This window comes from Morone saxatilis, unplaced genomic scaffold (genome assembly GCF_004916995.1).
Source record: "Morone saxatilis isolate NCDOM2014 unplaced genomic scaffold, NCSU_SB_2.0 Contig20, whole genome shotgun sequence".
In the NCBI taxonomy this organism is placed as follows: domain Eukaryota; kingdom Metazoa; phylum Chordata; class Actinopteri; family Moronidae; genus Morone; species Morone saxatilis.
This window is the reverse complement of record NW_023339763.1, coordinates 4,266,480-4,283,092: the sequence shown is the minus strand read 5'-3', so window position 1 is coordinate 4,283,092 and position 16,613 is coordinate 4,266,480. Positions and strand designations below refer to the sequence as shown.

At 39.5% G+C, this 16,613-nt stretch overlaps 1 protein-coding gene across 5 annotated transcripts in view; it reads left to right on the top strand.

The window, feature by feature from the left end:
• The window catches only part of clip2 (CAP-GLY domain containing linker protein 2), a 42,175-nt gene that overhangs the window by 15,449 nt on the left and 10,113 nt on the right, over positions 1 to 16,613 (top strand). For 2 of the 5 annotated variants that reach the window (XM_035666525.1, XM_035666527.1), the window contains 11 exons: positions 3,034 to 3,158; positions 4,501 to 4,714; positions 7,177 to 7,374; positions 7,507 to 7,610; positions 8,708 to 8,768; positions 10,587 to 10,691; positions 12,701 to 12,751; positions 14,164 to 14,547; positions 14,920 to 15,495; positions 15,605 to 15,662; positions 16,251 to 16,334. In XM_035666525.1, the coding sequence (XP_035522418.1) occupies positions 3,034 to 3,158; positions 4,501 to 4,714; positions 7,177 to 7,374; positions 7,507 to 7,610; positions 8,708 to 8,768; positions 10,587 to 10,691; positions 12,701 to 12,751; positions 14,164 to 14,547; positions 14,920 to 15,495; positions 15,605 to 15,662; positions 16,251 to 16,334 (1,960 nt within the window). The remainder of the gene's footprint in view (positions 1 to 3,033; positions 3,159 to 4,500; positions 4,715 to 7,176; positions 7,375 to 7,506; positions 7,611 to 8,707; positions 8,769 to 10,586; positions 10,692 to 12,700; positions 12,752 to 14,163; positions 14,548 to 14,919; positions 15,496 to 15,604; positions 15,663 to 16,250; positions 16,335 to 16,613) is intronic. The other 3 variants (XM_035666528.1, XM_035666526.1, XM_035666529.1) reach the window with 3 other exon arrangements.

Sequence of the window (16,613 nt, the reverse complement as noted above, 5' to 3'; positions counted from 1 at the left end):
TGGCTCCTTCACTGACACTAGCTACCTCTTGGCTGGTAACGTTATCTGTAACGTTAGCCTCCTGGCTTTTGTTTGCCTCCTCAGCGTGGCTGGGAGCAGCTTTCTGAGCGGGCTGGAAAAAAAGCACTGGGTCTAAAGCCTTTGCCAGCTCCTTTTTTTCCCTCTGCTCCTGGCATTGCAAGGTAATTCACTGTAACATTAGCCAGTAGTTAGTTTAGATCAGTGAATTCCTCAGGTTATGTGGCCAGCCGCCTTTTGATGTTGCATACCCAAAAAACATATTTAATCCCTTTTTTAGGAAAGAGGGTTTTCATTATAAAATAGGCTATACATTTTACTAAAGCAACAATAAATAAAATGTTATTTTTTGTTGTTTTAATAAGTAATGATTAGTAATTTGGTTTAAAATAAAATTTGGTTGCTTATATTTAGGATCAGCCTGATTATGGGCCCCCAGCTTCGACTGTTTCCATTTGCGCTCGCAAGGACTTCACCAAGGATGACAGTTTATGTCTTAGTAGTTCAGTATAGCATGTTCAAGTAGAGATGGTAACAGCCTGAGGTAAGACTCTTGAGGTAGGGGTTTAGCTGCTGTGGAACTGTCCTTGACCACCTTTTGAGCTTTTAGATGAGATTGGCAATAACAGGCGCCAAGACGGGGCTTGTACTGACTGGCTGTCTTAGCACTGCTGGCGCTTTGACACTGAGTCACTGAGACATCACACAGCCCGGCTGACGGCGAACCATCTCAGTTTAATGTCTTGTGACACCACAGTGTTTCTTGCCACGTTTTCATTTTCGGCCTCTCTGGTTTAGGAGAAGGACAAGACAGGGGAGTGGAATATTAATTTGACAATCGAAAGCTGAAGAGTGACTCACTCTTCACCCTTTTTCTTTTGGTTCGTCTTTGTATTCAGCATCCAGCTCCTAAACCTGGTAGTCAGTAGTGTTTATATATGGAACCTGTTTGCACAAAAAAAAGGAAGCCTTTTTTCAAAGGTTGTGGTTCTTAAATGTGAAATGAATGCTCGGTATTATTAATAAAACTCAATAAATGAGCAGCTGTGGTGCTGAAACATCTGCAGTGCCTTCCCACATTCTGTATATTAATTTATTAATAACTGCCTGGGAATGGGATTATTGTCTTATAGTTGGATAAATTGCTGCAGGTATAGATGCTGCTAAAAAAAAAGTAGTGCTTAAATAATAAGTCGATAAATGGATTAGTTGTTGAAAATTGATTGAAAATGATTCAGCAAATATTTTGGTAAGCTATCATTCAATAAAAAATTAGAACACTTTTTGCTTCAGCTTCTCAAGTGTGAAGTTTTGCTGGTTTTCTTATTTTTATGTGATTATAAATTGAATATTTTGGGGGATTGACTTATAGCTCAGATTAAACCAAACATTTTTAAACCGTTATAAACATTGATTATTAGGAAAATAATGAAAATAATAGTTAAAAAATTTAATTGGCTGGTTGATTTATTATGAACGAAGGAAGAGCACAATGCTCTTTGGAGTAAAAGGTCAAACCTAATTGTAACAGAGGATCAGGGAAGTCTTTCTGCAGTGTTATCCTACGCGTTTCTCTTAGTCATTGGAGGATTTGTGACCAGCGGGATGTTTGTACATGTTGATGAGTTTTTATGTCTCATACATGTGGTCACCATGTGTGAAAGACATTCAGCAGCTGTTCTAGTCAGTTTTGGCTGACCCAAGTGGCAATGAGTATGGATGTTAGACCTACTTCCTAACAGGAAACCAATGTTTCTAACTGGGAAGCACAGAGCTTCAAGGCGTGACTATGTGGCAACTTAAATATATCACCATGGACAGATGATTTTCCATTTGAATTCTTGACACAACCTTGTTAAAATACTTGTTGATTCACACAGTAATGACATGCACAGTTACATATAACTCTGTAGTCTTAAAACATATTTATCCATTATGTTGTCAGTTGCTTCCACAGTGCTATAGAGAAATTGATTTGATTTTTATTTAAACTAAACACAAGCTATATTCACAGAGCCTGCACTCTCTGTTAAACAGCCTTATCCTGCATTAGAAAAGTTAAAACTACCAAAGAGCTATATAACAGTCAGAACACAGAAAGAAAAGAAGTCTATTGAGTTTGTATAATAATTCAAAATTTTAAAAAATGACATATTGCTGACTGAATTGTAGAAGACATTTCTAAAAACTAATCGAAGATGAATATTAACGGGAAATAATCTGCTCAAAATCCATTAATTGTTTTCACTATTTGTGTTCTTTGTACAGTTTAGCAGTTGTTCTATACTGTTATTGTTATGCATTGAATATATTACATATATCCATAAAATGTGTCAGTGTGAACGTCACAAACAGAGAGCTACGTCAAGTTAAAGCTAGCTTACCTGTTGAGCTGGCCATAGATAAAGCTAAAACAACATTTACTTACGGATTTATCCACAGGTTTTATCTATAAATAAAAACAGCCTGTGATGAACATATTGGTAATTCTGTTAACTAAATAAAACTTTATCTTTTATCTTTAAAGCTAAATCTAGTCATAAAGAAGAAAACAACAGCTTTTAACTGTAGTGAATCTTATGTCATTTTATGTGATTAAGTTACCTTTAAGTCACATATTGAAAGATATTGAAACGAAAATTGATTTATTATGTTGATTTTCAATATAAAAATCAATAGCAGAACCAAAATAGTGTTTATTATTACCAATCTTAAGGGAAGTAGTTTGATATTTGGGAAAATATGCTTATTTATTTTATATCTTGGTTGCAGCCAACAGTTAGCTTAGCTTAGCACAAATAGTGGAAAGGGGGGGACAGCTAGCTTCTCTGGGAGGGTTGTGTGCTGTTTCCGCTGGTTGTAACTACTGGACAGAGTCAGGCTAACTGTTCCCCCTTGTTTGCACTCTTTGTGCTAAGCTAAGCTAACGAGCTTCTGGCTGTAGCTTCATGTTTACTTACTGAGATTGCATTTAACTTGTCTTTCTTTCTTTCTTTCTGTGTGTCTGTGTTGTAGGTGGGAGGCTCTAAGATGGGAGTCATACGCTACATGGGAGAGACAGACTTCGCTAAGGGTGAATGGTGTGGGGTCGAGCTGGATGAACCCCTGGGGAAGAATGATGGTGCAGTAGCTGGTACAAGGTATACACACACAGCCACAAACACAAACGCACACACACACAATGTATGCTTTAAGCTGCCCAAATTCCTTAGCTTTTTCCCCTAAAAGGAAATTGAGTGGAAGACTGTGAGTCCATCTGTTCAGTTGTTTGTTCTTTGTTCCTTCATCTTTTTGTCCATGAAATTACACTGACTGACCCTCTAGGCCAGAGCGGGTCTGCACCATTGGTTGGGGTGTGGTTTTAGGCTTCATATTCAACACATTTATATCATATTTATTATTTCCATTTTCTCACCTCACAGAAGCCACAGACATGTTCCTTAGCACAGCACATATTCTCCCCCCCCCCCCACCATTATAAATTTATAGACTTAAAAACGATTTATATCGTGCACATTCTTTCATTATATCAAAACACAGCCATTACTCAAATGAAAATCCTCCTTGATAGTCAGAAGATTCTTTGGAAAGATGTCTAAGAAAGATAAGTAGAAGTATTAGTATTGCTGCAGTTAATAAAAAAAGAAAAAAAAACATTCCTAGGCCCCAAAGTGACACATTAAAAATGACTTGATTTGTGAGTCCAGCAGACAGTTTACTCTCATATATGACAAAGAAATGGGGCGGCAGGTGGTTGACCACATTATGGAGTGTGGACTGGTAGCTGGAGAGGTGCCAGTTCACCTCCTGGGCACTGCCGAGGTGACCCCGAGCAAGGCACCAAACCTCTAACTGCTCCTGGGGCACCGCTACGTGGCAGCCCGTCACTCTACCGTCTCTCCACATCTGGATGTCTATAAACCCTGTGTGTGTGTGATTGTGTTGAAACGAGTGAAAAAAGAATTCTCCCGTTGGGGATTAATAAAATAAATCTACTTGAAAGCAGTAAATTCTTTTATTTTACATGCTGGAAACAGCATGGTTTGCCTTTTTTTATTAGAAAATGACTCAATAATACAATATTGTGCATTTAACTGATTCCTTGCTCTGCAATGCTGCAGCTGACTCCGGCCTCCTTACACTTGTCATGCTGGTTTTGTTTTACAGCTTTATAGGTAGTTTTAATGATTAGCCATTTAATTGGTGGTGATGCAGCAGGAGCTGTAAGGCATATTTATACCTGGTTTGAAGCTGAAACATTTCCAGATGGCAAAAGAAGATAATTATCTCCTGTAAAAATTCCATCCACATTTTTCATGTCCATGCTTAATAATGTACCTGAATACCTAATAAAGCTTTTTGAATACCCAAACGAAACACAAAGGGACTCTGTTAACTGATTATGTATTGGTAACATCATCATACAGCAGTTCTGTGAACTTCCTAACCTCTCGCTTATCTTCCCTCCTCCTCTTCCTGCAGATACTTTCAGTGTCTTCCCAAGTTCGGCCTGTTTGCTCCGAACCACAAGGTGATCCGCATCGGCTTCCCCTCCACCAGCCCGGCCAAGGCTAAGAAGAGCAAGCGGGTGGCCATGGGGGTTTCCTCTCTGGCCCACAGCCCCAGCAGCTCCTCCATCAGTTCAGTCAGCTCGGTGGCCTCCTCTGTGGGTGGACGACCGAGCCGAGCTGGACTGGTAAGATGACTGCAATACCTTTTAAATTCATACTGAAAGCAGACGGGCTGGTCAGACAGTGTAATGTGCTCTTTAAAGGAATAGTTTGACATTTTGGGAAATAGGCTTATTTGCTTTCTTGCCGAGAGTTAGATGAGAGGGTCGATACCGCTGTCGTGTTTGTGTAGTAAACATGAAGCTATTAACAGTCATGTCCTCACAATGAGGTTGCCAGGAAACCAGCAGAGACTCCAGGAAGTTACTGTTTCCAGCCAAGAGAGAGTCCGACACATGATTAATTTCATATGGACTAAACAAACAATATATAACAAGTTTAATTGAGTCACTTGAAGCCGATTTTGTTTTATTTGGATACGGCCAGGCTAGCTAGTCTTTATGCTAAGCTAAGCTAAGCTAACCGGCTGCTAGTGCCAGCTATATATTAACCGTACAGACATGAGAGTGGTGTCGATCTTCTCGTCTAACTCTTTGCAACAAACTGAATAGCATATTTCCAAAATTATTCCTTTAGAGTAAGTGAGTAAGTAAACTTTATTTCTACAGTGGCTTTCAAAACCAGTGCTTCAAGGTGTACATAATTACAGCAAGAATTTCAGGGAATGGGCACAACATAAAAATAACATATAAAAGTGTCTTGAAATGGCATGTTCTTGAACATAATTTTAAGAGACCTTATAATTTATTATAATTTTCCCCTTTTATCAGTAAAAAACTAAAACGTTTTCAATTTCCACTCCTTTGAATACTAATTATCCTTATTGATCTCTTTTTATAATTCTAATTTATAATATAGTAATGTATAGTATAAACAAATATATTACGATGCCTGATCGCAGTAAAAATGTTTAAAGTGTGACTTTTTGGTTCAATGTTACAAATTCAAACAGCGGGATGATGAATGGGTTCATTGTATTGAAATACTCCCTTATCTGCTGAGCAGTTAATAATTTGCATATTCTGGCTGGGCAGTGTGAGCCTGTGATTCACTGACTTTGCATTTTGTCCCTCCGTGACAAGTCTGCAAACCTGCAGCTGAACGAGAGCTCAAGTAGCTCGTTCCAACGAGACTAATATCCTCGGGCACGGCTCAAATGAATGGGACGTCAGGGTATCTCACATTGATTTTAGCTTCTGGTTGTAAGCCAAATCTGGAATGGAGAACACTCCCCTTTACTTTCCTTAATTGTTGGCAGCAGTGTCAGACAGCGCTGAGAAGCAGCCACTCAGAATTATCAAGCTGATCACGCTGCACAAAATATTCTAAAGCTCACAGGTCGTGTTGTCCGTAGATTGCAGGTACAGAAGCTTAGATTTAGTTAAGAATCGTATAGCACACACTTAACAAAGTCAGTCGGTCACTGCATTTATGGCTGTGATGATAATAAAGAGAGTTCATATTAATAACATTCATCAAAGTATACATTACTTGCCTGCAGTCCATGCTGTAATAGATTATAGAGGCGCCTACACAAAAACAAGAGTTCATGACCTGTGCAACATCCAGTAACTCCAGTCAGCATTTCAGTTTTCTTCAAAGTGTGCAGACCAGAAATACTGCAGAAAAAAACATTTGTGAAATGTTTATGTTGTGATTATGTACAGTATGTTATCACTAAGAGCTACCAGCATTAGCTTGTTGAATTAGACAAAGGCCACAGAATCGAACTGTTCTTATAGGTCAGGCAGGAATCCTTTCAAAGAGCACACTCTAGTGGTCAAAGAAAATATTGCATCTTTCAGGACTTCAAAATTTAGACCAAGGCGTTGAGAAAACTGAGAAATAATTATCGTTTGGAGCCTTGTGTAGCCAAAATTTGAGTGGAAAAAGTTTATTATTTTATATTTTAATGTGTAAGTAATCCTAAAGGAACACTGTTCACTTCAGTGTTTACCCAACATCATTGTTTTGCTACTTATACAAAAGGCTTGGTATTTTGAATTATTTGTGTATCATGACATAATGAAATAACACATTTCTAATTTGAACTAATTCATTTCAGTGTAAGAGGCATTGTTTTCTTAGGGATAACACACGTTTCCTTTTCATAATCAGGAAATAATGAAATTACATCACATTTAAGGTTTGCAAAATAGTTATTCCATGATCATGAAAACTGACTGTATGTCTTCTTATAATTGTAAAATATTACTTCACAAGAAAGCAAAGCCTGTTATGTCGAGATCACAGGAAGCGTTTTTTTCTGTGATCATTATATAATTAGATTATGTTATTATGAGAAAAAAACCAGATGTGATCTGTGGAGAACATGAAGCTGATTAAATTGTGTCCAATATTTATAAATTCAAAATGTTTTAATACATTTTTAATAACTTTTTTCCAACATCTCCACCTACTTCTTTCTTTGTTTTCTCACGTTCTTCCCTTCCCCTCACTCCCTTTACATTTCCATCATTTCCACTGCACAAATTTCCTAATCTTATGTCCTTTTTCCCCCTTTCAGCTGACGGAGACATCGTCACGCTACGCCCGCAAGATCTCAGGCACCACCGCGCTCCAGGAGGCCCTGAAGGAGAAGCAGCAGCACATCGAGCAGCTCCTGGCCGAGAGGGACCTGGAGCGAGCCGACATGGCCAAGGCCACCAGCCACATCTGCGAAGTGGAGAAGGAGCTGAGCGTCCTCAAGGTGCAGCACACACAGGTACGAAGCACAATGATCTGTGGAAGGACGGCTGAATAGAAGCCGTAAACAGAGCCACTGTTAGATAACTCCTAACAATAAATCTGTCTGTAGTAGCGTCTCGTAAAACGCCTTTCTTCCTACTATCCACAGTATGTAACAGAGAATGAGAACACCCTCCAGCAAGTCAAAGCCATGTTGGCCAGCACACAGAAAGATAAGCTGGAACTGACCAATCAGCTGGAAGAAGAAAAAAGGTAAGTCACTACTTTACCTCTCCTGTATGGTGTTTGGTATTATAATTGGATCCACGAGTCTCTACAAAAATACATTCTCAGATCATTAAACATTCAATTGTATTTTTGTTCCTTTCATCCTATAAGTCATTACAATTTCACATAATCATTTGAAAACAGAATTGTTCTTAACAAGGGAATTGAAGTCTGAAACACTGACCATGGTCTCTCTTCAGACATTTTTAATAAACTTTATTGCTTTCTTCTGAGATTGAGTTTAACGGTTGATATGAACACTAACACAAATCAACAGCACATCTTGTTGGTTTTATCTGTACATAAACAGAAATATATTATGTGCTGGAACTATTTCTTGACAACCATGCCTGGCACAGTGCTCCTACAGAGGTTCCTGTCGTCACAGTGAGGTTGCCAGTTTTGGTACCATTGTTCCTTTTCACGGATCAAAACCTGCGGTCACCGGGCCAATCCTGGCAACCCCGCGCTAGAGCCAGAGACGCTGCACAGAAGGACTGGGCAGATAGATAAATTGTTGTTTGTCAAGAAATTGTTGCACCGTAATATCAGAAATTCTGGCTTTCACATTTGTGTTTGTGTTCGGACTAAACAAATGAGACACACTGTGTAAACAAGACAGTTTTAGAGTTGTTGGTGGGTTTATTTTTTCACTTTTGACGAAACCAAAAACAGATCCAGTCTTCACGGCGAGCTAACACATCCTTGCTTCAGCTACGGCATCACGCAGACATGAAATTGATATCGATCTTCTCGTCTCACTCTCATTAAGAAAGCAAATAAGCCTGTTTCCCAAAATGTTGAACTATTCCTGATACGGCCTCTATCTCTCATGACTACTGGGACAAAACCTGTAATTTCTACAAAGTGTGAGGCTGAGAAAAATACCCTTATTTGTGTAACCATGTTTGCACACAGCAGGTAAAGACATGCTGCCCCATTGCTGCTGTAAAAGTAGTTAAGCTTTAGTTTATTAGAGCCTATCTGGTAATTATTAGTGAATCAAATACTACACAGTTGCAAGCCCATGATCCTTTGATGTTTTCACCCTCTGTGCCACATCTCACACAACGTTTTTACAGGAAAGTGGAGGACCTCCAGTTCAGAGTAGAGGAGGAATCCATCACCAAAGGAGACCTGGAGGTATTTATCAGCATTACCAATACCTATAAACTGTATCAATAATGGAATGTATGTGCTTGATATCATGGACCCTGAGAAGGTAGAGGGAAGATTTATAATGGGGGTTTATATATGCAGTAAAGATAGGAGGATGGCTTGAATGCACAAAAGCAAATTTAATGTGGGCTCCTCAACATTTCCTGCAGACCACATACAAACATTTCAAATCGATTTAATGAGAAAAAATTCAGATGAGGAGTTCAGTGATGCTTCAGCAGGGAGGACGATCTGGACTTGAACCCCTCTCAGCAGTTGATTGACAGCTACCCCAGTCACTGCGCTGCCTGCCTACCCCAGCAATACACATATTTCACGAAAAGAGAGCTTTTAGTAGCAGCACATTTGGGGCCAAAAGCCAAGGAAAATGCGAGGATTTAAAAACCATGAATAAATGTCTTACTTCAATGAAGGTGTGACTTGTACCTCATTTTTTAAGCTATGCAGAAAAGTCTGAAATCCGTTAGATAAGGTACCCTATCTGTCCTCTCTCCTGCGTGTCCCTCGAGAAAGAACCTGAATGGAAGGTAAATGTAATTTGTTCACTTTCGATGCGGCTGTCCTTCTGTTTAGCCTTCAAGTGGATACAGCAAGAGACACATTTGTGATTGCACAGGCTGTACGATGGTGACTGAAGTATTCTAAAAAGTTTCAGACAAAAAGGTCAAGACTACTAGCGGAGAATACTAATTTTTGCCTTTTTATCATGTAGCATAATATTCTGTTTGGAAGCAATCTTTACACAAAGAAGTGGATAAAACACAGTAGGCTGGAGTGATAATGGATAAGGCTGGTGATATTTTGTAATTTTCTTGTTGTTAAGATAAATAATTACATGAAACTACCAAAACCATTAGTATGTGAGTCTGTCTCTCAGTGCTTTCTGCCTTCCGTACTTTGTATGTAGTCCCCAGCCTCACACTCATTACTTTGAAGAAAAATAATATTCTAAAACTGAGCACTGTAGCTGTTTAGTTACTCAAACATGAGTATATAGTGCATATATTGGGGACTAATTTCAGCTACAGATTAATACATATTTGGGGCTCTAGTGAGTATTTGGGGCTGCAGCACGGTGTATGTGGCGTGTGTGTTCATGGTAATGAAGGAACATTTTATCCTGTGCAACAGCGTGGCTCAGTAATGACAACAGTGGAGCTCTATGGCAAAGAGGAAGAGGCTATATCAGACAATACTCGATCAGTTCATTGTTTGTTTTGGTCTTTTAAAGGACTTTATTGACAATAATAGAAGAATATCGCCAACCTTATCCTATAATCATAGCCATCCCTGGACGTGCAGAGCGAGAATCCCCCAAAACAGCCAATCACATAACTCATATATCACACTATCAACTTCAGTTTGACTGAACTAATAATGTCTTTAATGAGAATCAATATACACATGATTAAATCAGTTGGTTAATTGTACCGTATTACCTCCTATATGAGTGCACGCTGTATTTCGACCATGCAAGGCCACTAAACAATACAGACTGGAATTTTTATACATGACAAATGTGTTATAGAGTTGTCCTCAGAGCCTGAAACTGAACTGACCTCAATCACAAGCCTCTTCTCCTCGAGTCTCCTTATCATATGATCAACTCATTTCAGAGTCTGTTTCAGAGCTGCTGTCGACTTCCCTCTCATCATTATGTTGACTGTTGTTCTGATCTCTATCATTCCCCTTGGATCTTTATGGGTCTCTTTCCCTTTGAGTTTCTTCTCTTCTATCGCTCTTTTGTTCCTCTCTGTCTTTCTCTTTGTGTCCTTTCTGTAGACTCAGACGAAATTGGAGCATGCCCATATTCGACAGCTTGAGCAGTGTGTGCTCCTCGAAAAGTCGAGAGTAGAGACGCTTCAGAAAGACTTAGAGAAGAGGAGGGTAAAGAAGCACGAGCCCTCTGCCTGTAGCCACTGTCCTGTGTGGTTCTGTTTGCTTCTTTGTTGATAGTAGCACAACTCACAAGCTGCTCAGGTTAAAGTCATACTCCACCTGTCTTCGGTGTCCAAATTGACATGTGATCAAACTAGAGATGTATGTGTAATAATAATTTAAAATCATTCTATTGATCAATCTGACTTGCAGTCTCAGTTTGCACAAACAGCTATGGGTGTGATATGTGCAAAACAAAACATGCAGAATTACAGATGCAAGCAAACAAATCATTTAGCCTGCATTGCCTCCCCTCCTTTTCTTGCCAATAACCAAATAATAGCTTTGACAGACATATTTCATCAACATTTCATCATTTTTTACAGGCAAGGAACCATTTTTCAGTATCCATATTGGAAGATTTACTTGTTGGTGCAAGAAATCTGTATCAGTGTCCTGATGCAACAGATACTATATCTGTATATTAATGCACCTTTATTTCGGTTAAGATAATATTAATGCTTGAAATTATATAAATACTGTATGCTTTCTGGAAAGATTAAACAATTATCAATATTAAAATCCTACAGTTTAAACAATTAGGCTGTTCTGTCTTCTTATTCTGTCAAATCTCATAAAAAAGACCAAAACCATCAATGCATTGGTTCATCTCCCAATACACTTTACCTCTGCCCCTGTCTATGGCACTCAGCCCCCACCCCACTGGCTCCTAATGAAGATACTGCACTGTACTTTTTAACAGACATTACTCAAACAGGACTAAATTGTGCATTTATTGTGGGCTATTTTCAGCCACGGATTAGTACACATTCAGTGTGAGTCTTTACAGCAGAGAGGCATTGTCTGTTAGCCTGGGAATCAGACAGATCTGTCAGCTCATTTTGGTCTGCACCCATTGATAAAGCCCCTTGGAAATCTGAAAAGAACTCAGATGTTCCAGACTAATTTGCATCGGTCTGGGAATTGAGTCAAAATATATTTCAGAGAAATGAAGGAACATGTCAACCAGTGTAATCGTTTGGCTCATTGATGTGTTTTCAATCGTTTTGGACAATGGAGCTCTAAGGCACAGAGGAAATATCAAAAAATAATTGTTAGTATGATCAGTTCATTGTTGGTTTTGGCCTTTTCATGGGATTTGGAATAAGAAAAACATAGTATATTGCTAGCTTTAACTTTTAAAATATATGTATATGTATTTAGGTACTTCAGGCACTGTTTAATTGAACAAAGTCAGAAGTAATGTCAGTAGTGGCTCATGCTATCCAACAGGCCATAGATGGTTATATTTTACCTTCTATGAAAAATCACATATTATGCAGACTTCATCTGCTCCATCCGCTCCATCCTCTCCTTCATTCCTTTACTGTCATATCATGAATCACACTAAAACTGCTCGTCACTGTTGACCCAGAGCTTCCCTTGAGACATTCACCTCTGATAGGAAAAACAAATGTCGGCTGCTTCAGCTTCTCACATGTCTTCTGTTGCAGTAGCTCATGTTCATTTTCTTTTTAAACTGTGATTGATCTTTTTTATTTAAGGTTGGCTTTCGGATCAGTTGCCAGCTGCACTTTGAGATGCCAGGACATGACATTTAAAATGACATGCTTCCATCTTAGGAGAACATGGTGGATGAATCTCTCTGGGCTCAATGCTAGTGTTTTTTTTTTTTTAGCAGTAATGTAATTAGTAACACATGAGAAATTTCTAAATTGTTAATGGGATTCACCACGGATTCCTAGATTAATGTTTCAAGACAAATCATGATGGTAATGCCCATTTACCATCAGTAGTTGAGTGTGGCAAAGGACGTCCTTTACACCACTTTCACATGCAGTATTACACCTAAGAGCGAAAGCCTCTTCAATAATAGACTATAGTATCACAAATCAAACCGCACAAGCTTGTGCTTTCAATTTTCAGGCATCAAAAGATAACAAAACACTTTGAAACGCTGGATTCCTGTATGCAGTAAGGTCTGCTTCTGCCAACAGGGAAGATGCACTCATGATGCAGTATCCTTGAGGTTGGGTAAGAGAACCAAGGTGAAAAAAAAAGATTTGATCTTGTTTTGGCTTTGATCCGCTGCTGAGCTATCTCAATTCTTGACTTCAAATCGACTTCAGATGCTGTCAAGGACATTAACCTTGCATAGACTCTTTTTTTACTCCTTTACTCCTGTGTGTGTGCTGTAATCGGAATGCTATTCAGGCAACATCTTTGATATGAATCAACTAGTAACTCTGAGGTCTGGTAGATTGTTTTCCCAGATGGTTGAAATTAACATCTGTGCACTGTGCAGCGGGTCCTCTTTCTTAATCTCTTTTTTTTGTTTGTTTTAATTGGATACAAGTGTTTGGAGGATGTTTGCAATAGTGTGTGTGCAGTGTCACTGTGTGGAGGTTTGCTGTTGGCTTTATTATATTTGCTTGGCTGCTTCTAGATGATCAGAGAATGGCTGTGCTCTCCTCTCATCTTCCACTTCTTTGCACATACAGTGAGCTGCTAAGATATTTGGACAGTGACACATTGATCCTTGGGCTCCTTTTGGTTTTATTACTTTGGATGGAAATGATACACTGACTTTAACTTTTAAGTGTGGACTGTCAAATTTAACAAGACCATAAAATGAGTATATTGGTTTGTTTAGACTTTTTGATGTTCTGTGAAATGCAATCCCCTTGTGGTGCCAGTACTTTAATGGTACTACTCAAAAATAATAAGCAATTTTAAGTTTTGGCCTACTAGAAAGGGGATGGTGGAAGGCCACAGGATTGCAAATTTGTAATTTAGAAGACTTAAAGCTACATTAATTGATATTTTTATATTAGTAGGTGAAGTGACTATGTGTAACTATGTGTAGTTGTTGCTCATAGCGACAAACCCACAGAGAATTATCCCCTGACTCTGTTCTCAACTGAGCATTTTAGCGCCTTTTAGATAAGTGTTTATTAATAATAGTAATTAACTTAAACAGAGAGGTAAAAATAGACAATTTGTGGTTTTGTGAGGAGGTAAGTTAGACTATTTTCACATGAATAATTGAAACACAAATTGATTAAATAAGATCTGCTTAAATGTTAGTCAGTCTTTGTATCATTTTGTATCCAAAGAGTACAGCAGGGAGTCAGTTCGTTACACAATTTGTCACTGTCCAGTGTGCACACGTGTAATGTAATTTATTTGTACTGTTTATTCACTGGAATGCACTTGACCGTCTCCAATCCTTGCAAGGACTGTCATGGGGTTTCCCTTTGATTTCCTTTTTTCCTGAGGCCTGATTACTGCTCTTAAAGTCAGTGTCACCTTTTCTGTGGAATGACATCATTCTGTTGCAGGGTTTCCCACCTGTTACGGTAATAAGGTCATTCTTTTGAAAGGCTGGCATCTTTCTGCTGTGGTACTCATCAGAAAGACTGCCAGCAGCAGTGATTGATGCTGTTGTTTTTCTCTTCAGCAAACCACAGTTGAAGAGCAGAGTCGTATCATGCAGCTGGAGGATGAGCTCAGCAGCCGGAGAGCTGAGATCGAGAACCTCCAGGCTCAACTCAGAGGATCAGACACGAGCTCGCAGCAAGCCAACAACAGTGAGGCTGCCCCGGGGTCCGACACCCAGCAGGAGACCCTCCTCCTGCGCGAACAGCTTGTGTCGGCGGGCCGCGAGCACTACAAGGAAAACAGCGAGCTTAAAGAGAAGTACGAGACGGCAATAGCAGCGAGCCAGCAGGAGGTAGATGCGCTGAAGGCGGTGGTAGATAATAAGAACCAGGAGATCGGTGAGATGAAGCAGAAAGTCCAACAGGCCACCAAGGAAAACATGGAAATGATGGACACCTGGAAGGTATTCAGATATATTCTTTTCAACCCAATGCTGTTCAAAAAACTTGCAGGAGGGTCACTTGAGTAGAGCTCTGTGAATCATTAAGTTATGAAAGTTTGTATGCTCAACTGGTAACAGATTTTATAGGTAATAGGTTGGGTTCTTTTCAAATTAGACAGTTTCTATGCTGAAATACTCTGCGGAAATTAGAGGTTTGAGTGATTGAATGGATTGAATGGAAAAGTAAAAGCATAGAAACCAAGAAAAACAAAGCAGCGATAACAAGAATAAGACATATTTTAATAACTGATAACATTTCAATCAGTTCGAATGACTGTTTTCCCAAACATACAACCAGTTCAATCATATAATTCTTCTCACTTCCGTCTGCAGGCTAAATTTGACACTTTAGTGAGTGACCACCAGCGTTCCTTGGAGGAACTGAAGGCCACATTGTGTAGTGATCATACTACTCCAGCAGGCCAGGAGCTGGACGCCCAGGAGCTGAGAACCACTCTGGAGGCGCTGAAGATGGAGCACCAGCTGGAGATGGAGAATCTCAAAGCCAAACATAAGATCGAAGCCGCCATGCTGACCAAGGAACGCGAAGACCTCTGCACTCGTCTTCAGGAGGCCAAAGAGCAGCTGGCTGAGGGCAACCAGACGTGGAGGACCGAGGTAGCGGCCAAAAGCAGCAAACAGGCCCTGGAAGAGGCTACCGATAAGCTACAGAAGGCAGAGCAGAGGCTGGCGGAGATGGAGAAGCTTCAGATGGAGAAGGACAAAAGCACAGGGGAGCTGCGAGAGAGACTGGAGCTGTCGGAGAAGAAGATGACCGACTACGAGGCTCTGCAGAAGGCCCAGGCAGAGAGCCAAGAGGAGATCCAGAAACTGGAGGAGAAACTGAGGGTGACAGCGAACCAGCTCCAGGCCATCCAGGCGGACCGCTACACATCCCATGATGCAAATGTGAGTGGCCGAGGAGAAGTGATTAGTAACAAATCAGAAATCCACTACCTTATTTGAAATGTTGTCATTGCTTTAAATTAAGTTCAACTCTTACTTTATCCCTTTGCAGGTGATAGAGGATAATGAAATTTCAGATGAGAAGATGAAGCTAAAACAGAAAATTGAAGGTATCAGCATCCATTTTTTCGTTTTCCTAATGTGATTATTTATTCTTCTCCAAGTTATTACTTTTTAATTTAATTAATTTTATATGAGTTTATAAGCTGCTGATAATAATGTCCATTTTTCTATGTAAGGACCGGAGAGAAATGCACTATTCTGTCTTCTTCAAATTCTTTGCTGAAAGCCATTTAAAGGAGTAGTTTGACCTTATTAAATATGCTTACAATAGGCACTTTTTGGCTTGGTTAGATGAAAAGATTAATATAACTCTCATATATGTCTGTTTATTTTAAATTTAGTTGCCATAACTCTCATATCTGTCTGTTAAGTATAAGGCTACACACAGCAGCTGGTTAGCTTAGCTTAGAATAAAGACTAGAAGCAGATCGAAAAAGTTACTGGTCACTTATTTTTCTCATCTCTAAATAAAGATTTCCTTACTAGCAGCATTTGGACAAAAGACAGACACCTACAGCATGCACCTTACAGATATTGTTACATTTGACCAGGAGCTTGCATCAGTGCACTTATTGTGGTTTCTTGAACATGGCATGCTCCAAGCAAGACACTTACTGTTTTTTGTTTTTCTTCAGAAACAATGGAGAAGATGTTGAAAAGGGAAAAAGAGGTCTCGACTCTCACGTCCCAGGTTGAAGCCCTAAAATCCCAGATGGGAGGTAAATGCCAGTTTCTAGAACATGTCCAGGAGCAGTCAGCGACCTTTTTTCCCAAGCTCTTGTGTTTGTCATCTCTAAATATTCTGCATCTCTGCAGAGAGATCGTGTCTTTGTCACACTCCAATAACGCTAATAAAAACGAGTACATTCTGCGTAGCCTGTAGGGGGATTGTAGCATTTTAGCAGGTCACGTTACCCTCACAGTGTTAAAACAAGGGTAAGTTTGCCATTGGCTAAAGCATTTCCCACCCATCCAGCCAATTAGGGGTTTGGTTTGGA